Source organism: Amblyraja radiata, chromosome 7, assembly GCF_010909765.2.
Source record: "Amblyraja radiata isolate CabotCenter1 chromosome 7, sAmbRad1.1.pri, whole genome shotgun sequence".
Classification (NCBI taxonomy): Eukaryota; Metazoa; Chordata; class Chondrichthyes; order Rajiformes; family Rajidae; genus Amblyraja; species Amblyraja radiata.
In genome coordinates this window covers 16,040,021-16,065,387 of record NC_045962.1, presented here as the reverse complement: position 1 = coordinate 16,065,387, position 25,367 = coordinate 16,040,021, and the positions used below count along the sequence as shown (strand labels likewise).

The 25,367-nt window shown below is 42.7% G+C and overlaps 1 protein-coding gene across 4 annotated transcripts in view; it reads left to right on the top strand.

Moving 5' to 3' along the window:
* Window positions 1-3,494: 3,494 nt before the first annotated feature.
* Window positions 3,495-25,367, top strand: part of nab1 (NGFI-A binding protein 1) — a 52,924-nt gene continuing 31,051 nt past the window's right edge. The window contains exons 1-4 of one of the 4 annotated variants that reach the window (XM_033023757.1): window positions 3,495-3,648; window positions 11,909-12,739; window positions 19,969-20,102; window positions 20,200-20,251. In XM_033023757.1, coding sequence (XP_032879648.1) covers window positions 11,924-12,739; window positions 19,969-20,102; window positions 20,200-20,251 — 1,002 coding nt within the window. In that variant the 5' untranslated portion in view covers window positions 3,495-3,648; window positions 11,909-11,923. Of the gene's footprint in view, window positions 3,649-3,753; window positions 4,160-11,908; window positions 12,740-19,968; window positions 20,103-20,199; window positions 20,252-25,367 lie in introns of those variants that run through there. The other 3 variants (XM_033023758.1, XM_033023760.1, XM_033023759.1) reach the window with 3 other exon arrangements.

Genomic DNA, 25,367 nt, shown 5'->3' with positions numbered 1-25,367 from the left:
TGAACTCATGTCAAATAACTTGTAATAACAACTTTTCTGAATCTCATTTCCCTCTTTCGGTTTTCCCTCCATAACCTTAGTTGAAATTTTCATTGACTCTGAACTCAACAGCTTCATGAGAATGGGCTTTAAGATTCCTCCAAATCTTTGTGCGAGAAGCCTTTCAGTTGATATTGTTTAACAGTCCAATGTTTTTAAAGTTTTATCTCTTTTAATGGAATCTTGTCAAAGAAAGATTTCCCTCTCCGTAGCTAATCAACCTCTTCAGTCATTATAAATGTTTCAATTGGATTGATCTTTTAATCTTTTTCATACCGAGGCAAATACAAAGTGGCCTCATAACTTAACTCTCTTAACCAAGATGTCTTTCCGACTAGGATAGAGCTCCCCTGCTCCTTACCTTGAGCCGCTCCAGCCTCCACATCCAACACATCATTCGCCAATATTTTTGCCACTTTCAATGTAATCTCACCACCAGTCACATCTCCCATCCCCACCCCTATTTGCTTTCTGCAGAGACTGCTTCCACTGCAATTTATTGGTTCACTCATCCTTCCCCACTCAAACCACTCCCCTCCCCAGGTACTTTCCTTTGCATTTGCAAGCACTCTGTCCCTCACATGGATGTTCTCCCTCACATCCATCCAGGTACCCCAGCAGTCCTCGCATTGAGACAGAGGTTCACAAGCACCTCCTCTAACTCCATTTATCATATTCACTGCTCCCGGTGAGGTTTCTTGTACATTGGTGAGACCAAGCATAGACCAGGCAACTGCTTCGCAGAACACTTGCGTTCAATCTGCCAAGGCCTATTGGATCTCCTGGTTGGTAACAATTTGAACTCCCCTTTCCATTCTCATACTGACCATTCAGTCCTGGGCCTCCTCCATTGCCAGAGTGATGTCAGATGCAAACTGCAAGAACAGCACTTTATATGCCATCTGGGTAGCTTACAACAGTATGAACATTGAAATTCTCCAATTTTAGATAACAAACTAACCAACAAGCATTGGGGTAATATAGAACTATTGTGAAAGGATGAACAATGGTCGGCATGAACTAGGTGACCAAAGAACCAGTTTTCATTGCTGTATCTTTTCATCAATTAATCGTTAATTCTAAAACTCAGGGTGGGTGGTTTATGTTAACTAAAGGTATTAGACCATAGAGCAGTACAGAATAAGGCAGGCCCTTCGGCCCACAATGCCTGTGCTGGACATGATGCCAAGCCTAATGCCCCTGTCCCACATAGGAAACCTGAACGGAAACCTCTGGAGTCTTTGCGCCCACCCAAGGTTTCCGTGCAGTTCCCGGAGGCTTTTGTCAGTCTCCCTACCTGCTTCCACTACCTGCAACCTCCGGCAACTACCTGCAACCTCCGGGAACTGCACGGAAACCTTGGGTGGGGCGCAAAGTCTCCAGAGGTTTCCATTCAGGTTTCCTAAGTGGGACAGGGGCATTACTCTTATCTGCATGCACATAACCCATATCACTGCATTCCCTGCATATCCCTACAACTATCCAAAAAAATTCTTAACTATCATATCTGCTTCAACCACCACTCCTGACAGAGTGTCTCAGGCACTCACCTCCCTCTGCATTAAAATTAGCGCCGCACAACTCCTTGAAATTTTGTCTCTCTCACCTTAAAGCCCTCTATGGTATTTGATTTTTCCATCCTGGGAAAAAGATTCTGACTGTCTATCCTATCTATGCCTCTCATTATGGTATATGCTTTTATCAGGTCTCTCTGCAACCTGATAGTGTTCAGAGAAAAAGGCGATTGTGCAAAGCAGGGTAACTCGAGTTTGGTCACATGAAAATAGGAGAATAGACTTATTGAGCCCTTATTCTTTTGTTTTCCTAACCTCCTTAAATAACAAAGTGGCATTGGCAATTTCCTAATCCAGAGGACAAATTCTTTAAAAAGGCAGCCTGTAAGAGCATGACGAAGCCTGCAGCCCCATCTACCCGTTTTAAACCCATAAGGCGAAGTTGGTCAGATACTGGAGATGTGTCTATCATTAATCTTTTCTTCATTTCTTGCTTTGAACCTAACAACTCTTCCAAGTTTCTTTGCCTTGAGTCAAGGAAGGCACAGAAACTGTTAACCAGTGAATTACAATAATAGCAAATCAGTTTAGAGACCCATTCTGTAGGAAGGCCCACCATTTCGTCATTTTTTCATCAGCCAAAATAGTAAAAACGTATATAGTACTGTTAATAAATTCAGGGACGATCTCCACTTCAATTACACAGCAGTGTCACACATACATCTGAAACAATAGTAAAGTTATTCCAAAAAACCTTCCAAATGCAAATGCTGGCATCAACTGTTGGCTTACAGTTTTCAAATTCACATTCATATTCACAACTTTCTATGTTTAAGATAAAGCCTAATAAAAGGAATAGTCTGTGCATAATGAGCCGGGAGGGGGTGTTGCAAAACTGAATATGTTTGCTATATTTCTAGCATTGTTTTCTGTAATGTATTCTTTACAGGTTCTATGATAAATGGCCAAGTCACGCAGAAAGAGCTGGGTTCTTGTGATCACTTGGATTTCGCCCGCAGGTTTGAATCAAATGATGCCGACAGTGATCTGAGGTGATGTACAGAAAGCCAACAGTGGTGCGCTTAGTAGCTAGTCAGGCTGTGGCAAAAAAACATCCAGCCAGTGTCAATTATCTATTTTACAGCATGAAGTGTGCGGCAGAGTGAATCTAACGGAGGGTCTTTGCAGGATTCCCTACATACACACACATATATATACATATATATATATTAAACCACTGATGAAACCATGTCTTAAAATTCGAATTGTGGGATTATCAACGTAATTCTTGCCCCTAAAACATTGGGTCCCGCGGTCTGCAGTTCAAACCCCTTCATTTGGATGTTTACTAACAAAAACGCGGCACAAAGCAACGACATCTGTTTCAAAGGCAGACAAAAATGCTGGAGAAACTCAGCGGGTGAGGCAGCATCTATGGAGCGAAGGAATGGGTAACGTTTCGGGTCGAGACCCTTCTTCAGACTGAAGAAGGCTGAAGGGTCTCGACCCGAAATGTCACCTATTCCTTCGCTCCAGCGATGCTGCCTCACCCGCTGAGTTTCTCCAGCATTTTTGTCTACCTTTGATTTTTTCCAGCATCTGCAGTTCTTTCTTCAACATCTGTTTCAAAGTAGCCTTTGACATCAAGTGCAGGGGTGGGTGTGGAGGTCTATGGAAGTGGTTAATAAGTTCACACACAGAGCTACAGAAATGTACATTTTGTATCAGCTCATCTAGCAGCATCTCCGCCCACTCCAAGTCTTTAGAGTGTGTGAGAGACCACCCTCTCAAAGCGAGATGTTACCACATGTGCTCCCGCAAGCAGCGGCAGAGTTGCTGGTCTGCAAGAGAGGCAAACGCACAGGGGTTGTTTTTTTATATAAAGAAAAACAACACAAATGTATTTCTCTTTCACGGCGAGGGAGACTTTATAAATAGAGGCGACAGCAGTCCCTGCAGCTACTGCTCAGTTGGTAACAAGCTGACTGGATTTGCAATTCGGCGCGACACTAGTTATGTTCGGTATTCCTTCCACCAGCCTCCCACTTGCTGCGCCCACCCACGCCAGGATCTGCGTCACGCTGCCCGTGTGGGAGTGAGTATGAGCAAGAACAAGATCGGAATATCCCAGAGGAGGGGGAGGAGGCTGTGTGTGAGAGAGAAAGAGAGAGAGAGAGAGAGAGAGAGAGAGAGAGAGAGGAGGAGGGGGAGAAAGTTGAGGGGTGTGTGTATGTGTATGTGTGTGTGGGTGGGAGGGAGAAAGAAAGAAGCAGAGCAAGAAATCCAATTCGCGTAGGTGGCTGCAAGAGACGGACTGTGTAACTAAGCGGAGCCGCGGGCAGATCTCTCCGGGCAGAGAGAGGAGGGAGCCCAGTGTCACATCACTGAGAGTGAGAGCAAGTCCTCCCCCTCCCTCCCTCCCTCCCTCCCTCTGCCCCCACGCTGTTCCAGGCACTGGCGCGACCAGAGAGGACCAGGCGCTGGGACAACAGGCGACAAAGTTCTCACTTGGCTCCACACACACAGCACCCAGTTCCACAGCAGGGAGAGTGTGAGTGTGAGTGAGTGAGAGGGAGAGAGGCAGACACTGACTCACAGTGGATCAGGTAGGCACGGCGCTCATTTCTGCAGCTAAGCTTTGCTGGCACATGTTTGGGGCTCTTTCTGTCAGTTCTGACAAGCCTGTGTTAACGTACAGCGCCAGAGACGGAGAGAGTGTTGTTTGAATTCTGTTGTTTTGGGGAGGGGAGTGTAATGTGGTCAAGATTGTACCCCCCCCCCCTTCTCTCTCTCTCTCGCTCTCTTTCATTTTCTCTCCTTTTAATCCGGTCTGTGCGGTCCTTTCATGCCGGAAGGAGAGGGTGGATTTCGTAGTTGTGTGGGTGATTCCCCAAGAGCACGAATACTATGGGCTTAAGTAGGCGTTCGAGCTGCAGCAGTGCGAAGGAGAGAGGGGAGGGAGGGAGGGAGAGGGAGGGGGAATGATGGTAGAACCGGCCGAGTTATATTTAATTGAAACCTTTTATTTACCAAATTCAGCCAAATTTTAAATGTTGTCACGTTATGGGCAAATGCTTGTATCTGCGCAGCACTTTGAAGTAAGTGGCACATTACTACCGAGAAGCGTCTGATGAGAAGAGAAGGTCTTCGTTTCGTGTTATAAACATCGTTCTTTACAATATATGACCGAAGTTACTTGGATTCGTTAAACCCAGCAGTAATCTCACTTGACAGTTCGCGGGGTTGTGACTTGATAGGGGAGGAGGGGAGGGAGGGGGTGTACAGAAATCTACACCGATCATTTATTTTCATTGAATTGTGGTTTGTTTGGAATTGATGGCAATGTTCTGGAGAGGAGGGGGTGAGAGAGAGAGAGGAATTTTTGGGGATAGATACCCGGAATGTTGACCGAAGGCCTCTTTAGTGTTTTTCCCCCCTGTAAAACGGGGTTGTCGGTCTAGCTGGGGACGAAATGTGTAGGAAGGAACTGCAGATGCTGGTTTCAAACCGAAGATAGGCGCAAAAAGCTGGAGTAACTCAGCGGGACAGGCAGCATCTCCGGGCTGAGTCTCGACCCGAAACGTCGCCCATTCCTTCTCTCCAGAGATGCTGCCTGTCCCGCTGAGTTACTCCAGCATTTTGTGTCTACGTGGAATTTAATATCGGTTAACCCTTTTTTTCCCCATCAGTTGACAACTTTCACTTCCCGGGACCCCCATCTCTCCTTAACTGTGTCATTAACACCCTTTGAGGCCAGTTCATTGGCTATATTTAAGAGGGAGTTAGATGTGGCCCTTGTGGCTAAAGGGATCAGGAGGTATGGAGAGAAGGCAGGTACAGGATACTGAGTTGGATGATCAGTCATGATCATATTGAATGGCGGTGCAGGCTCGAAGGGCCGAATGGCCTACTCCTGCATCTATTTTCTATGTTTCTATGTTTTACCACGATAGCGGGAAATGTCAAGGGAATTGCTCTTGGTGTCGGTCCTTCATTAGCTCCACTTGAGTTGACGCCGCTACCAAAAGTGGGGGCATTTGTTGCCCTTTTGCGCCATGATTTCAACAGCAGGCATCCAGAATTAGAGGCAAATGTCCCGCTGGTGCTGGCATTGGTCTCGGGTGAATACTGGAGGCGGTTGTGGAGGTGTAGTCAGCCCTGCACAACTTTAGGGGGTAGGGTGGGACCGGCACATTCCACGTTGTATCGGCGCCTGTGAATATTAGGTGAGGCCAGGCGTGGATTCGACTGGCATGTGTTTAGGAGGGGGAAGTGATATCAAACGGTGGGTGGGAAAGAAATAAACTAAATAGCCACGGTTATTTGCCCAGGGTTTCATCTGAATGGCACAGATAGAGCAATAGGTTGTCACAACCGCAAGTTGGGACATGGAGGTTCTAAAAGCAGTGGCACCAACACACATCAGCTCCCAATGTCAGCCGGGTTATTTGAGATGGTGTGTAGTGTAGGAGGGAACGCAGGGCTGGTTTACAGCGAAGATAGACACAGAATGCTGGAGTAACACAGCGGGTCAAGCGGCATCTCTGGAGAGAAAGCATGGGTGGCGATTCGAGTCAAGACCCTACATCAACCATGTTGCATCATTGCTCCTTGTAAATCACCGGCACACTTGTAAAATATGCCGAATTTTATCTTGGAATGCAAAATGTAGGCAATGTGTAAATCTACTTCACTGCATTTAGTCGCTAAATTCCCAAATTCCCAACTTGTCATTTAAGAAAATAGAAAAATAAACATTAGGGGGGGAAAACAGAATAGCAGGGTATTATTTAATTGGTGACAGAGTGGTGTGCAAATGTTGGTGTGCAAAGGGATCTGGATATCCTTGCATGCCAGTCAAAGAGGCCATGCATGGAGATGCAGAAATACGTTGGGAGGGTAAATGTTATGTTGTCATAGAGTCGTACAGCATGGGAACAGGCCCTTCAACCCAACTTGCCCATGGTGACCAAGATGCCTGTGTTTGGTCCATATCCCTCTAAACCTTTCATATTCATGTACTTGTCCAAATGTCTTTTAAATGTTCTTCCTTGCAAGAAGTTTTGAGTAGAGGGAGTAGGAATATCTTATTACTGTTATACTGAAATAAAAGCAGAAAATGCTGGAAGAAAGTAACAGGTCTGCAGACAGCTTCTGTAGAAACAGCCAACGTTTCAGATCTGTGACCCTTTGTCAATTATACAGGGACATGGTTAGACCACAGTTGGAGTGTAGAGCACTGCATTGGTGTTAACTCAGGATATACGTACCATGGGGGGAATGCCATGAAGTTAATCAAACTGATTCCTGGGGTGGTGGGAATATCATATTGGGTCAACATAGCCTTGTTTCACTACAGTCGGAAAAAGTGAGATGTAATTGAAAGGTACAGCATTCTAATATGATTGAACAAGTTGCATGGAGGGTGGATATTTCCCTGGCTGGGGGAATGTAGAATCCGCAGTCGCAGTTAGGTTTTGGGAACTATATTGATATATTTGAGACTAAAATGGAAAGAAATGTCTTCATCACGGGGTCGAGAACTTGTGGAATTCTGCACTTCACAAAGCGACGGAAGCCAATTTGCGCAATATATATTTGCAGAGAGATTTGTGGACAGAAGCTATCCAGGTGTATGGAGTGAGACAGTGGAAATACGTACAAAAATGGGAGAGTAGTCAGAATTGTACTGAATGGCAGAGGAGGCTGAGATAGGCTAACTCCTCTTAGTTTTCTGTATTTCCATATTCTGGAGCTACAGTTTAATATTGAATAGTATGCAAATTTTAATTGCAACATAAATGTTCTGCCACCTACTTAGAGCCATTATCATGTATATCTCCTGAGCTAATGGATGCAGTAATTAAACAAGGAGTTGGCACAGTTTCCATTGTTTCTAGATGTCACAGGTTTGCATTGGTGAAAAAGAAACATAGTGGAAAGAAACATCCAGTTAAAAAATATATTTTTGTGACAGTATTGGGTCATGTGCACACACTACTCTATATTTTGTCAGCTTTTTGCACCAACTTTTCAAATTTTAGGGAGATATTTGCATTTGCAGAAATGTTTTAATTTTTCAGACTGAAAGTATATCCTCTCACCCATAGTTGTGCTCTGGAGCATCCGGCTGTAGTTCCCCTAACCCACCACAATTAAACGTCCCTCCCTCCCGCCCACACCCATCTCCATCTTCTGTGGACTTTAGAGCTTTTTGTGGTCTGGCATTACTTTCAAAACTTGTCTTTTATTTAACCATAAACAATTAAGGCTGTTTTTTTTTTTTTAATTGTGATTAATTTCTCAACAAAAATGCTGAATATAATAATAATAATCATTAGCCTTCATTGCATTTTACAGTGCATTGCATCTGTATGACTCTAACTGGCTTTTAGCTGTATTGTTGTCGTTGCATGGAATTAATGTGCACATTTTAAAAAGCTGTTTATCATGAAACCTATTGGAACCTAAATTGACAGTTGTTACAAGTTAATATCTTTCTAACCAATGAACTGTCAAAATGTTTTAAAAAGAAAACGTCTCATTCTTTGCTCGCTTTTTTTGGCTTTATTTTATGATGCCTTTGTTCACCTTCTGTCCTTGTGGATTTGTGATGGATATTGGACCATGTCAACCTCGAATACATGTTTTATTTATTTCTCTTTATTCCATTCATAGAAACGTAGAAAATAGGTGCAGGAGTAGGCCATTTGGCCCTTTGAGCCAGCACCGCCATTCATTATGATCATGGTTGATCATCCAAAATCAGTACCCCGTTCCTGCTTTCACCCCATATCCCTTGATTCCCTTAGCCCGAAGAGCTAAATCTACCCCTGTGGTATCAGCCTTCTGTGACAGAGAATTCCACAGATTCACAACTCTCTGGGTGAAAAAGTTTTTCCTCATCTCAGTCCTAAATGACCTACCCCTTATTCTCTTTTGCTGTACAACTGGCAGCCTCCTCTACAGACTGTTCATGACCCTTCCTTACATATCCAAACAGCAAAGGTTATGTAGCCATGGCGCAATAGCAACAAGGGTGTGCACCAAAGGATATGTTGCTGTTTGAAGCATAATCATTTTATATTTGGAAACAAGCATGACAGTTAATGAGTTCTGAATATATATTATGCAAGTGTTTTTTAACAAAAAAATATATATATGTTAAAAAACATATATACACACACACATATATATATATGCACATATATATATATATATATATTTTAAAATATATATATATGTGTGTGTATATATATATTCACACACACACACACACACATATATATATATAAATATACACACACACATATATATTTATATATATGCATATATGCATTTATATATATATGTGTGTGTGTGTGTGTATATATATATATTTGTTAAAAAAAACACTTGCATAATTTCCTGAAATTAACGCGTTATAAACATTCATCACCAGTTAAACTAAAGCATTAATCATTGGGAATTAGCCAGAATTAATCAACAGTTCCCTAAATCTGAAAGCAGCACGCAACTGGATGATGTTTGAAAACAAACTTGGATTTTACCTTTTCAGGGAAATATTTCCATGATGCTTCTGAGTTTATAAATATTGGCAAATAATTGACAGCCAGAAATCACGTGTGTTCTAATAATAACATAAAAATATGATTTTAAAATCTGTTTCTGCATCTACATATAGTGCATATTAAAAACTCTTATGCCAGATGTTAGTACTTAAGCCATTACAGATTCATTGGTGTCTGTTACTGTTCTCTCCTTTTCAACTCTAACCTTTGTTCACCTTCTTACCAATCCACCCCCCAACTAAAATCCGTCTGGAGAAGGGTCCCAACCTGAAATGTCAACAATCTACAGCATGTCCTCCAGAGATGTTGCCTGACCCACTGACCTACTCCAGCACTGTTTTTTTTTTGTACACCACCATCTGCAGTTCCTTGTGTCTCCATGTCACTGTTATTCATGTGAATATACAGCAGCCCCAGAGTATGCAACAGTACATTCAAGATAACAACCTCTCCAGGGGATTCATATGACTTGTTATGTTTTTGTAAATTCATTTTGATGGGGGTTTGATATTTGGGTGGTTATTTTTTTTGGAATCTTTTTTTTTTTTTGCCAAATCCCCACTAACAGCATTGCCATGTTAGCAAACTGGGCAATCCTTTTCCGAAATACGCGGATATTTTCTGATCTAACTGTTATGGAGTTCCAGCTCATGATCTCTCACAGGCTTTTAAAGCAGTCCAAATTTCCCATTATGAACTGTATGTTACAGGAATACTTAAACCCTTTGCTACTTTGTACATTAGTCATTCAAGGGCTGAGTCTCCTTATGTTATTGATGGAATTTACTTATGGCTTTAGCCCCGATTGCAATCAACATATGTGTATATATTCACAGAATGTTTAGTTTAGTTTAGAGATATAGCATGGAAACGGGCCCATCGGCCCACTGAGACCACCCCTTCACACTAGTTCTGTGTTATATCACTTTTTCCTCCACTCCCTGACACATTAGGGGCAGTTTACAGAGGCCAATTAACCTATAAATATGAATGTCTTTGGGCGTGGGAGGAAACCGGAGCACCTGGAGGAACCCTCGCAGTGAGAACACGCAACATTTGCAATCCCACAGTGACAGCACCCGAGGTGATGATCGAACCCGGGTCTCTGGCGCTGCCAGGCTGCAGCTCTACCAGCTGCGCCACTGTTGTGCTTTTGACTGCTCCAGTCTATTACTTTGACAGCATTGTTTTTGGACTTTATTCACATGAAAGTCTTGTAGCATGGTAAATCTTTTTGCAGCTCACAAAAATACCCCTGATGTGGCTTTAAAATATACAGCTCAGAACATACCCCCTTGGCTTGCGATGTCTGTGCTGAACTTGATGCCTACTTAAACTAACCCTTCTACCTACACATGCTGCATTTCCCCCCCATTCCCAGCACGGATGATTACAGAGGGCAGCATGTCCACTGAACTTGATGTTTGTTACGATCAGTGGAGAACGGGAAGGGCTTTAAAACTATGATGAAGGAAGCTGGGTATAACCTGTTGATCTATAGCCTACTGATGCCAAGACCCAAGGCAAGCTAAGAGGAAGAAATAGGGAGAAGAAATACCGCAAACTAAAGTTCTGAGCTCCATTGGTTCCCGCCTCAAAGAAAAACTCTAGTGTGACACAAAATAGTATATTTGGCAGTGCTCCAATTGTATCTTTTCCACCGTCACCGTCATTATTGATGAACATTTTTAACCCTTTCCTGGTATTGACTGATGTTAAGTCATGAATAACGCAAATGGGAAAGGACTTGTGTGGCAGATTTGTGAACATACCTGTAGTTGGGGGCACTTGTAGATAGTAGATCCTCTTTTGTTGTCACATAGGTAAAAATATCAAAGATTATGCTCTAATAACTTCTAAGTACCAAAAATGCACCAGGTGCATTTAACTAAAGTGTTAATTCCTAAACATCTACAAGAGGCCCCATAGATTTCTACAAGAGGCCCCATAGATTTCAAGATGCTCATTCAGTGATGGGCACTGTCATCCTTGCCAGACGCAGGTATCGTTTTTGCTCTGTATAACTTTCTACAGTAACTTGGGTTTAGATTTGGTAAATCAGACAATTATTGACCTACATTTTTTCAATTATTTGATCATAAAAGCACAGTACAGAGGAAGGCCATTTGGCCCATCAAGTGTGCCAGCACTAGGTTAGAGCAGTTTTGCTTATCCCACATTTTCTGCCTCTTTTTAATTTTGGTAAATTTTTGAAGACTATTGTCCACCATCATTCCAAATCATAATCAATTGTTGCACAAAGGGAAGATTTTACTTGTGCTGCTTCTGTTTTTTTGCCAATCAACTCAAAGATGAGATGCCTGCACTTTTTAATATATTTTGTTATCACCTATCTGAGCAGGTCATGCATTGAACAACAGATACATTTTTAGTGATCCCTGGTTTGCAATGCAAAAGTATTAAATTAAGATTTTCATTGGAAAAATATCACTTCGCAATTAACTGAAACATGTAAATAATTTGTTCTGTCTTAAATGAAAACAATATTTAAGTACCAAATATAAATACAAATAACACTTAGAGGTACGTGTATTGTGCGATAACCTATAACTTGCTTTGCATTGCATAAAACAGTGGTGAGGTTATCAGGCTATGAATTTCGGAGAACGCCTATGCTCTGAACAAGAGGAGCCTGTCTCGTACCACCTACACACTGCAGAGGTGGAGTGTGGTATGAGTGTAGTCAGAACTCGTTGTGTAAAGAGCCAGAGTCTGACATTAACTCTGCAGCTGGTTTTTATTTTTATTTTTTTGTTAAACCAGGTGCAGCAGTTGGCCATGGCAACTTCACTACCAAGGACTCTTGGTGAATTGCAACTCTATCGTATTCTTCAGCGAGCCAACCTTTTGTCTTATTATGACGCTTTCATACAGCAAGGTGGAGACGATGTACAGCAGCTCTGTGAAGCAGGGGAGGAGGAATTCTTGGAGATCATGGCCTTGGTTGGCATGGCCAGCAAACCTCTGCATGTTAGGAGGTTGCAAAAAGCTCTGCGAGACTGGGTGACAAATCCCTCTGTCTTTAACCAACCACTGAACTCTCTTCCAGTCAGTAGCATCCCACTGTATAAGATATCTGAGGGCTCCGCTGCCTATTCTGGTTCAACTGCCAGCAGCAACGAACGAAGCAATAACCATCGTGATCCAGTGAAGTTTTCAAAGTGCTTGGCTGCCCTGTGTGGACAGGGAGTGGGGTCAACCAAGCCTGTGTTGGCGGGAAGTTCGCCACTGCAGATGCCCAACGAGCCACGCTTCTGGCAAGGACAGTCCGCAACTGAGAGTGAACAAAGTCTTTCCCCTGCTGATCCCTCGTCCCCATCCTCGCCGAGAGAGAATGGGGAGGCTCTCGATGCTGCTGCCGTTGTTGCCGTCGCCGAATCTGTTGAACGGTTGATTCAAGGCGTTCCAAAGACTGACCAGAATGAAGTGAAAGAGTTTTTAAGAACAAATAAGAAGTTAGCAAAGATGATCAGTCACATCTTCGACATGAACGATGGCGACCCCCACAAAGAAGAAGAAATACGAAAATACAGTGCGATTTATGGACGATTTGACTCCAAAAGGAAAGATGGAAAGCAGCTGACACTTCATGAGGTACAGGATTTTCCTTTCTGTCTTGTACTCCATTTTGTCTCGTTTATAACATTATTACATTTTGCGGTAGAAATGTTGAAGCCCAAGATTTCTTTAATATTAATGTTGCCGCAGCCGCCGAGCCATGCGTGAAACGATGTCTATGAAAATGGGCAGCATTTCAGCACCTGTCCTAGTTTAGAAATGACATACCTTCGTGCATATGTTGATGGTGGGTGGGAGTGTTGTCTGTCTTGGGTGCGTGGATCATTTACAAGAATGTGCAAAGCCTGTAGTTTTAGTCGTTAATGTCACATACTGGTTTTCCAATAAAAGTTGGGCTGAAGCAGGAACAAAACAATTAGATCACATTATAAAAGATCAAGTGACTTTTTAGACAGTCGACAAGAAGGCTTTTCAGAAATGCTCAAGGGCGTTTATCATCTACCTGCAATGCATACAGCATGAAGTAATAGACTTTAGACAATTAAATGCAGCTCATGTTGTCGGTTGGCAACTTTTTTTAATACATTCTCCCAGATTGCTTTACCGAACTGTAAGGGCACATCTCCAGGCACATCTTTTATATATTTTCCCTTGCCTTTCAATGTAACATTTCCCATATACATTACTGATATTAAAGCTGTTTAGGTTTACTATTGTGTCATGTACCGAGGCACAGTGTAAAGCTTTGTTTTGTATTATAGCCACACAGAAATGATATACCACATATTGATACAATGTTCAAACTCAAGCACAATGGATATAGCCATGGGGCAGATACAGAGTGCAGAATATAGTTGGCAGCTATACGGATTATCTAAAACCTCACCGCCTGAGGGGACCAGTGATGTCTTTTCATAACCAATGAGATTCACTGATTGAGAAAGGAATAGGGGAACAATAGATAAAAATAGTGAGCGGCACAGTGGTGCAGCGGTAGAGTTGCAGCCTTACAGCGCCAGAGACCCGGGTTCAATCCTGACTACAGGTGCTGTCTGTACGGAGTTTGTATGTTCTCCTCGTGACCGTGTCGATTTTCTCCGAGATCTTCGGTTTCCTCCCACACCCCAAAGACGCACAGGTTTGTAGGTTAATTGTCCCCAGTGTGTGTAGGATAGTGTTAATGTGCGGGGATCGCTGGTCGGTGTGGACTCGGTGGGCCGAAGGGCCTGTTCCCATGCTGTATCTCCAAACTAAACTAAACTAAAAAGAAAGAAATATGATGAATGTGAATAAGATCGTAAACAGGAAAGGAGATGATTTGATTGAAAAAGCAGCCAAAGAAAAATAAAAGATCTTAAATGACCCTCTCTCTACCCAAAACGCCACCCATTATTTCTCTCCAGAGATGCTGCCTGTCCTGCTGAGTTACTCCAGCTTTCGGTGTGAACATTTTGTGTCTATCTTTGGTTTAAACCAGCATCTGCAGTACCTTCCTCCACAGTTTAAGTTGCCTGCCCACTTTTTGAGAAGAGAGAGACTAGTATTCCAACACTCTGAAGCACCTTTGGTGTGAGTGGGAAGGTCTGTACCGACAGAGTCGTGTGGCTAATTGGTAATTAGTGCTAAGATGCAGCAATTTCATGGAATTCATACAGGGCAAGGTGTCATTTTTTGCATTTGACTTTTGCCATAGAGCACCACCTTTCATGCACCTTTTGTTAAGGATATACATTAATAACAGTGAATTGCATTAAGATCACTGTAATTGCAGTGAAAAAAATCTAGGCTATTAACTTAATGTTATTCTGTAAGTGATTTTGGCATAATGTTAACAACTAAAATTAAAATGTATTAATAATTGTATTTTACATATAACATTTGCATCCACTACATGTTTCTGTTTTTTTTTCACTCAACTGCATTATATTTTTAAAAACTTGTATAACCTTAAATTACTCATCATCCAACACGTCATTCTCTGACATTTTCACCAGTATCAATGTGGTCGCACGATTAGCCAGATCTTCTCCTCCTTGCCCCTTTCTGCTGTCCGTAGAGACCACTCTCTTTGCATCTCACTGGTTTGCTCATCCCTTCCCTTCCCCAGCCACTTTTCCCTGCAACCACAGGAGGTGTAACACCTGTCCCTACACCCCCTCACTCACCTACATTCAGTGACCTCAACAGCCCTGCTAGATGAGACGGAGGTTTTACATCCACTGCCTCCAAAAGTGTTTAGTGCATTTGGTGCCCATAATGTGGCCCCCTGTACATCGGTGAGGCCAAGCATAGACGAGTTGACCACTTTGTCAAACATATGCGATCTATTTGTCAGGGTCAGCTGGAGCTCCTGGTTGTAAGCCACTTCAATTTCCCTTCCCATTCCCAGACCAACCTTCAGTAAAACACAAAATGCTGGAATAACTCAGCAAGTCAGGCAGCATCCCTGAAGGACAAGACACAAGGAAGTGCAGATAGAAACATAGAAACATAGAAATTAGGTGCAGGAGTAGGCCATTCGGCCCTTCGAGCCTGCACCGCCATTCAATATGATCATGGCTGATCATCCAACTCAGTATCCCGTACCTGCCTTCTCTCCATACCCTCTGATCCCCTTAGCCACAAGGGCCACATCTAACTCCCTCTTAAATATAGCCAATGAACTGGCCTCGACTGCCCTCTGTGGCAGAGAGTTCCAGAGATTCACCACTCTCTGTGTGAAAAAAGATTTCTCATCTCGGTTTTAAAGGATTTCCCCCTTATCCTTAAGCTGTGACCCCTTGTCCTGGACTTCCCCAACATCGGGAGCAATCTTCCTGCATCTAGCCTGTCCAACCCCTTAAGAATTTTAAAAGTTTCTATAAGATCCCCTCTCAATCACCTAATTTCTAGAGAGTATAAACCAAGTCCATCCAGTCTTTCTTCATAAGACTGTCCTGACATCCCAGGAATCAGTCTGGTGAACCTTCTCTGCACTCCCTCTATGGCAATAATGTCCTTCCTCAGATTTGGAGACCAAAACTGTGCGCAATACTCCAGGTGTGGTCTCACCAAGACCCTGTACAACTGCAGTAGAACCTCCCTGCTCTTATACTCAAATCCTTTTGCTATGAAAGCTAACATACCATTCATTTTCTTCACTGCCTGCTGCACCTGCATGCCTACTTTGAATGACTGGTGTACCATGACACCCAGGTCTCGCTGCATCTCCCCTTTTCCTAGTCGGCCACCATTTAGATAATATTCTGCTTTCCTGTTTTTGCCACCAAAATGGATAATCTCACATTTATCCACATTATACTGCATCTGCCAAACATTTGCCCACTCACCCAGCCTATCCAAGTCACCTTGCAGTCTCCTAGCATCCTCCTCACAGCTAACACTGCCCCCCAGCTTAGTGTCATCCGCAAACTTGGAGATATTGCCTTCAATTCCCTCATCCAGATCATTAATATATATTGTAAATAGCTGGGGTCCCAGCACTGAGCCTTGCGGTACCCCACTAGTCACTGCCTGCCATTGTGAAAAGGACCCGTTTACTCCTACTCTTTGCTTCCTGTTTGCCAGCCAGTTCTCTATCTCTAATCTCTTATGTGGGGCCTTGTCGAAAGCCTTCTGGAAGTCCAGATACACCACATCCACTGGTTCTCCCCTATCCACGCTACTAGTTACATCCTCGAAAAATTCTATAAGATTCGTCAGACATGATTTACCTTTTGTAAATCCATGCTGACTTTGTCCAATGATTTCACCACTTTCCAAATGTGCTGCTATCCCATCTTTAATAACCGACTCTAGTAGTTTCCCCACTACCGATGTTAGACTAACTGGTCTGTAATTCCCCGTTTTCTCTCTCCCTCCCTTCTTAAAAAGTGGGGTTACGTTTGCTACCCGCCAATCCTCAGGAACTACTCCAGAATCTAAAGAGTTTTGAAAGATTATTACGAATGCATCCACTATTTCTGGAGCTACTTCCTTAAGTACTCTGGGATGCAGCCTAACTGGCCCTGGGGATTTATCGGCCTTTAATCCATTCAATTTACCCAACACCACTTCCCGGCTAACCTGGATTTCACTCAATTCCTCCAACTCCTTTGACCCGCGGTCCCCTGCTATTTCCGGCAGATTATTTATGTCTTCCTTAGTGAAGACGGAACCAAAGTAGTTATTCAATTGGTCCGCCATATCCTTGTTCCCCATGATCAACTCACCTGTTTCTGACTGCAAGGGACCTACATTTGTTTTAACTAATCTCTTTCTTTTCACATATCTATAAAAACATTTGCAGTCAGTTTTTATGTTCCCTGCCAGTTTTCTTTCATAATCTATTTTTCCTTTCCTAATTAAGCCCTTTGTCCTCCTCTGCTGGTCTCTGAATTTCTCCCAGTCCTCGGGTATGCTGCTTTTTCTGGCTAATTTGTACGCATCATCCTTCGCTTTGATACTATCCCTGATTTCCCTTGTTATCCATGGATGTACTACCTTCCCTGATTTATTCTTTTGCCAATCTGGGATGAACAATTTTTGTAGTTCATCCATGCAGTCTTTAAATGTCTTCCATTGCATATCCACCGTCAACCCTTTTAGAATTAATTGCCAGTCAATCTTGGCCAATTCACGTCTCATACCCTCAAAGTTACCTTTCTTTAAGTTCAGAACCATTGTTTCTGAATTAACAATGTCACTCTCCATCCTAATGAAGAACTCAACCATATTATGGTCACTCTTGCCCAAGGGGGCACGTACAACAAGACTGCTAACTAACCCTTCCTCATTACTCAATACCCAGTCTAAAATAGCCTGCTCTCTCGTTGGTTCCTCTACATGTTGATTTAGATAACTATCCCGCATACATTCCAAGAAATCCTCTTCCTCAGCACCCCTGCCAATTTGATTCACCCAATCTATATGTAGATTGAAGTCACCCATTATAACGGTTTTGCCTTTGTCGCACGCATTTCTAATTTCCTGTTTATACCATCTCCAACTTCACTACTACTGTTAGGTGGCCTGTGCACAACACCCACCAGCGTTTTCTGCCCCTTAGTGTTTCGCAGCTCTACCCATACCGATTCCACATCCTCCAAACTAATGTCCTTCCTTTCCATTGCGTTAATCTCCTCTCTAATCAGCAACGCTACCCCACCTCCTTTTCCTTTCTGTCTATCCCTCCTGAATATTGAATATCCCTGGATGTTCAGCTCCCAGCCTTGGTCACCCTGGAGCCATGTCTCCGTGATCCCAACTATATCATAGTCATTAATAGCTATCTGCACATTCATGCTGGAGCCTTGAGTAAAATAAGACACAAGGACCTTGTGTCACCCTACCGACCTTTCTGTCCTTGGCCTCCTCCATTGCCCGAATGAAGCCGCCCGCAAACTGGAAAAGCAGCTGCTCATATTCTTCCTTGGTATCCTGCAACATAACGACATGAATGTTGAATTCTCCAATTTCAAGAACCCACCCCCTTCTCTCTCCTTCCGATCTATCCAGGCCTACATTTCTTTCCCCTCCCTCTGCCACCATCCCCCAATTCCTTTCCACTCATCCACCATATTCTGCTCATCACACACCCTCCTAAACCCTCCATGTCCGCCCCCCTTAGCTCCGCCTCCCTTGTTCCCATTACTCGTATCTCTCCCACAACTTCCCCAGTTCACTCTTAACCTTCACTTCTTATCAGATTCCACCAACTGAAATCCTTCGGCTTCTCCACTTATCACCTCCAGCTCTGGTTACTATCTTCACCTTTCTGTTTGTCCACCTGACTCATTTGCCAATTAACCCTTTTTACCTGAATATGCCTTTTTTTTTTTTCAATTCCTGCCCCACTGCTCCCCTTTCCCTCTTTCAAACATAGAAACAGAGAAAATAGGCGCAGGAGTAGGCTATTTGGCCCTTGGAGCCAGCACCGCCATTCAATATGATCATGGCTGATCATCCAAAATCAGTACTCCTGTTTTCTCCCCATATCCCTTGATTCCGTTAGCCCTAAAAGCTATATCTAATTTTCTATCAGCTATCTCCCCTTTATTCGACATCCTAATCCGAAACATCGTCTACCCATTTCACTTCATAGAGGCTGCTCGACTTGTTTGTTTCTCCAGCAGATTTGTGTTTCTCTTTGTATAAAACTAGTTTATTTGGGGAGCTCCATATATCATAGCAAAAGATTCCTGCAAATATAAAGGCACAACTTTGTTTGTTGCCACTGGAATCTTCTTCAACTCCAGCTTCAGAAGTATAATTTATACTGCACCAAAAGTAATATTAAGCAGGTATTTTGGAAAACAACCTGGTATTCCAACTAACCTTGGAAGGGGATGTGAACTTGTATTATTGAAATGTGTTCTCATAAATTTAGTTTAGTTTACATTTAGTTTACATTAGTTTACATTTAGTTTAATGAGTGTCAGGGGTTTTGGAGGGAGAGCTAGATCAGCCATGATTGGTGCAGACTTGATGGACCGAGTGGCCTCATCCTGCTCCTATCACTTACTGCATTGTTTTAATTCAGTTATGGAAAATATGAATTTATCTTTCATTAAATACTTTGTTGAAAAGTTTTAATTTTTTTGGCAATTTTATCCCCTATTATATTATTCTGTAAGGAATATATAATATCTGATTTAATCATAGGAATATTGTTGAGGATAAATTATTTTACAGCCATCCAACAAATGGACTTCCCGCTGTCAATAGACAGCAGCTGAAGAAGGGTCTCAACCCGAAACGTTACCCATTCCTTCTATGTTTAAGAAGGAACTGCAGATGCTGGAAAGTCGAAGGTACACAAAAATGCTGGAGAAACACAGCGGGTGCAGCAGCATCTATGGAGCGAAGGAAATAGGCAACGTTTCAGAACGCTCTTCAGAAGGAGGGTTTCGGCCCGAAACGTTGCCTATTTCCTTCGCTCCATAGATGTGCTGCACCCGCTGAGTTTCTCCAGCATTTTTGTGTACCACCCATTCCTTCTATCCAGAGATGCTGCCTGCCCCGCTGAGTTACTCCAGCATTTTGTGTCTATCTTCAGTCAAGCAACAAACTTTGTTTCTTTTCCCACCCTGACCTTTGTTGATTTGTGAATCAAGTTCTTGATTATGATCTTTCACACCCCATCTAGTTTCTCAGAAGCACCTCAAACTGATACCTAGTGCAGTTACTATTAAAGTAGCCCTCTTTGCCACAGATTAGCTGACTCATACAAAGATCGTCTTTCTACTAATGGCTCACCCGCTCCCATTTCAGCCAACTACTCCATCAAAGCAACGTTACAACTCATCATTTGTTGTTTTCTGCAGCTGACTGTAAACGAAGCAGCCGCTCAACTCTGTACGAAGGACATTGCTTTGCTCACTCGACGAGATGAACTATTTACATTATCCCGTCAGGTGTCTCGCGAAGTAACCTACAAATATACTTACAAAACGTCCAGGTGAGAACCTTCATTCTAAACTAAATTTGTGTTTTCCTGACTGTTAATATTTTGCATTGTCAGATTATTAACGTTACTCACGTTTACTTAACCGCAGGTCGCGATGTGCAGAGCAAGAGGAATTATCTCCTAAACGTATAAAGACCGAGGTAACATATGATTTCATATTTTAGGGGCAGCCTTACAGTTCATTCTGTTCATGTGTGCATGAGATATGTAATGAAGTGTATAGGTTCTAAGTTTCTTGAAGATGCATTCCAGTAGTGTTTTGCAAAACGTCAAAGTTTCATGTTGGTATAATATACACTCTGGTTTCGAAGTGGAGAAAATGTGGTTACATACAGAAAAAGGAAAGGAATATTAAAAGAAATAGTTTGCCACAATGGAAAATTAGGCTATGCATGGGTGGAATTTACCCTTCTGAATAAGTGAGATTCAATTCTTTGAAATTGTAGTCCTTTTACCCATGAGATTGGTTGTATTTTCAGAGTGCACACATGCAGAATCGACACCTCAGCAGACAATAGGTGCAGGAGTAGTCCATTTGGCCCTTCAAGCAGTGATCACATGATCAATGTGATCATGGCTGATCATCCCCAATCAGTACCCCGTTCCTGCCTTCTCCCCATATCCCCTGACTCCGCTATCTTTAAAAGCCCTATCTAGCTCTCTCTTAAAAGTATCCAGAGAAACCGGCCTCCACCACCCTCTGAGGCAGAGAATTCCACAGACTCACAACTCTGTGTGAAAAAGTGTTTCCTCATCTCCGTTCTAAATGGCTTACCCCTTATTCTTAAACTGTGGCCCCTGGTTCTGGACTCCCCCAACATCGGGAACATGTTTCCTGCCTCGAGCGTGTCCAAACCCTTAATAATTTTTTATGGTTCAATAAGATTCCTCTCATCCTTCTAAATTCCAGAATATACAAGCCCAGCCGCTCCATTCTCTCAGGATATGACAGTCCCGCCATCCTGGGAATTAACCTTGTAAACCTACGCTGCTCTCCCTCAATGGCAAGTACTCACTCGCACAGCAAGAACTCACATTTCGGACTCACTAATAGAACAGGGTGTGGTACAATTTAAGAAAATCAGAAATCCTACAAAGTATAATAACTAGGCCAAAGGTTACACATGCAGTTGAAATGACACAGCCTGGAATGTTTTAAAGAAATAATACGCATCATGTGTAATTTTCATCGGAACATATTTATTTAATTGTACAGAACACATAACGGAGCATTAGTTGTTTTATATGTAGGAAGGAACTGTAGATGGTGATTTAAACCAAAGATAGACACAACATGGACAGGCAGCAGCTCTGGAGAGAAGGAATGTGTGACGTTTCGGGTCGAGACCCTTCTTCAGACCTATGACGGATGTCAATGTTCTGTGCAATTAATTACATTTACGTCCAAATCCTATAACTAGGATGAGATTCTCATACATCAAATCATTGTGTTTAACACTATATACTATGCCAAAAAAATCTCTATTTTTAGCATATATGAAAACAACATTAAACACTTAAAAGTGTACGAATGAACAGCAGATGCTGGTTTAAATTGAAGGTAGACACAAAATGCTAGAATATCTCAGCGGGACAGGCAGCATCTCTGGAGAGAAGGAATGGGTGACGTTTCAGGTCGAGACCCTTCTTCAGACATTCTGAACACTTAAACAAGAATTAGATGGAATATTTTAAATGTTTCTCATTGCTTCAGACAACTGTCTTAGACATCAGAAGTGCTTGCATATGTTTTACTTGAAAGAAGGTACACAAATGGAAATTCAGCCCAGTAGGAGGTAATCAAAATGTGGAAAGGTTTTACATAGCTGGTAATGGGGGGAGAGGTAGCTGGGGATTTGCAGCCAGATTCATTAGACAGGTTGAAATATAGAAGCTGTGGAAGATGATTTTTTGTTTTGTACAAATAACTGAAAGGCAATGACAGAAATGGTCTAAGGTTAATTTCTAAGATGTCTGCTATTTACTAATTCAGTAGAATTTCTGGATTTCTTCTATCTCACGGACTTGAATAAAACCTGTGTATTCTAACCAATAAAATGAGGGTTGGAATCTGTCACCACCAGCAGTGAAGAGTTCATTCAGGACACTGGCTCCCGTCTAACACTAGATATTCTCACGATTCACTCTCAAATTTGAGGAATGCTGGAAAGTTTCCTTAATAACGTGCTTGTCATGGGTTTAACAAAAACAGCCCGACTTACTTGAGTCTGCAGATTTCACTTGTATTGCTTCTGGCAATTCATGGCTGGTCTGTCAAGAGGGTTGCTTTCCAGAACCAAACACACACTGGCAAGCTTCCATTTATGCTATAGTAAATCTTCACAGCCAAGCTTTCCTTTACTATTAGATACACTGTAGTGATCCATTACTGTTTTTATATGTTAAATGCGGTTTAGACTGGGGACACAATATACAAAGCAACCTCATTTTTATTTTGCTATTCTTATGCAGCCTGTCTTGTTAAGGAATGATTGCAGAGTAGATCTTCCTCATCACCTTCCTTGTGTTTGCAATCCAAACACGTGCTTGTCTAAATGTTATCAATCCATAAATAGATTTTTTTCTCGCCGACGTCAGTGCTGATTTTCATTGCCTTAGCTTTCAATTGCCAATAAAATAAGCTGCTAGGCTCTACCTTCAAGGAAGCTGAAATAAATCATTTCAAACATGGCTCGGTTTTTTGCTGATGTCATGTTGGCATTTAGGGTTCTGCATCAAATAGGCAATGACGTGTTTAACTGGGTTGAGAGAAGAACATAATATTTCTTCCGTAGTGTGCCCGTGAGTCTTTGTAGGGTAAAAAGGATGTGTTGGAAGGAACTGCAGATGCTGATTTACACCAAAGGCAGAAACAAATGCTGGAGTAACTCAGCATCTCTGGAGAGAAGGAATGGGTGACGATTCGGGTTGAGACCCTGCTTCAGACTGACTGAAACGTCACCCATTCCTTCCATCCAGAGATGTTGCCTGTCCCGTTAGTTACTCCAGCATTTTGTGCCTAAAAAGGATGTGTTCATTTGAACTTGGCACTTCACCAATTCCACAAGCCTGTGGTATAGTTTTATTTGAATGGGAGTTATATTTAAGCACATTTTGAGTACTAATTAGAGATCTGTGATTATCTATGGAGACATTTCCCTTGGCAGGCTGAATGGACAGTGCTAACATTTATAGCAGCATTATTAGTAGTGGATTTTAACCACCAATTTTCATCTTGCACTCAAATTTACCTGGAACATCTCTGACACCTCCCACCCCTTTCTTGATCTCACAGTCTCCTTCACAAAAAAATAGACTATTGACTGACGTCTATTACAAAACCCACTGACTCCCACAACTATCTCGACTACACTTCATCCCACCCTGCTTCCTGCAAAGACTCCATCCAATTCCTCTGTCTACGCCACATCTGCACCCAAGATGAGGTGTTCCATACTAGCACATCCGACATGTCCTCATTCTTTAGGGAACGGGGTTCTCCTCTCCCATCATTTGGAAGAATGGGCTGAAAGATGGCAGATGGAGTTTAATGCTGATAAATGTGAGGTGCTACACCTTGGCAGGACAAATCAAAATAGGACGTACATGGTAAATGGTAGGGAATTGAAGAATACAGTTGAACAGAGGGATCTGGGAATAACCGTGCATAGTTCCTTGAAGGTGGAATCTCATATAGATATGATGGTAAAGAAAGCTTTTGGTATGCTAGTCTTTATAAATCAGAGCATTGAGTATAGAAGCTGGGGTGTAATGTTAAAATTGTACAAGGCATTGGTGAGACCAAATCTGGAGTATGGTGTACAATTTTGGTCGCCCAATTATAGGAAGGATGTCAACAAAATAGAGAGAGTACAGAGGAGATTTACTAGAATGTTGCCTGGGTTTCAACAACTAAGTTACAGAGAAAGGTTGAATAAGTTAGGTCTTTATTCTCTGGAGCGCAGAAGGTTAAGGGGGGACTTGATAGAGGTCTTTAAAATGATGAGAGGGATAGACAGAGTTGATGTGGACAAGCTTTTCCCTTTGAGAATAGGGAAGATTCAAACAAGAGGACATGACTTCAGAATTAAGGGACAGAAGTTTAGGGGTAACATGAGGGGGAACTTCTTTACTCAGAGAGTGGTAGCGGTGTGGAATGAGCTTCCAGTGGAAGTGGTGTAGGCAGGTTCGTTAGTATCATTTAAAAATAAATTGGATAGGCATATGGATGAGAAGGGAATGGAGGGTTATGGTATGATTGCAGGCAGGTGGGACTAAGGGAAAAAAGTTGTTCAGCACGGACTTGTAGGGCCGAGATGGCCTGTTTCCGTGCTGTAATTGTTATATGGTTATATGGTTATAGATGAATCCTCATTCATGTCTCCTCAGTACCCCACAACGCCATCCTTGCTTCCCCTCCCCCTAGTCGCAACAGAGACAGGGTCCCCCTAGTCCTTGCCTACCACCCCATCAGCCGTCACATGCAACACATAATCCAAAATTTCCGCAACCTCAACGGGATACCACCACTAGCCACATTTTCTCATCTCCACCCCTTTCCGCCTTCCGCAGAGACTGTCCCTTCCGCAACTCACTGGTTAACTCATACCTTTCCACCCAACCACTCCCCCCCCCCCCCCCCAGGTACCTTCCCCTGGAACTGCAGAAGATGCAGCCCCGGTCGCAATGACACCTTCTCCCTCGACTGTCCAGGGACCCAGACAGTCCTTTCAGGTTAGGAAGAGGTTCATTTGCACCTCTTCCAACCTCATCTACTGTCATCCGTTGTTCAAGATGTGGACTCTATACATCGGTGAGACCAGACGCAGACTGGGCGATCGTTTCGCGGAACACCCTCACTCAGCCCGCGTGAACCAACCTGATCTCCCGGTTGCTGAACACTTTAATGCTCCTTCCCATTCGTACACAAACCTTTCTGTCTCCTCCATTGTCAGAGTGAGGCTAAACGCAAATTGGAGGAACAGCATCTCATATTTTGCTTGGCCAGCTTACAGCCCAGTGGTATGAATATTGATTTCTCTCACTTCAGGTAGCCCCCAGCATTCCCTCTCTATCCCTCATCCCACCCAAGTCGCACTAGCTTTTCATTTTCTCATTTTCACCCAACAACTAGCGTACAATGGCCTATTTCCTTTATCATCGTCACTTTTTTGCGTATCTTTCATTCATTGTTCTTTATCTCTTCACATCACCGTCTATAATTCTCGGTTCCCTTATCCCTACCCAGTCTGAAGG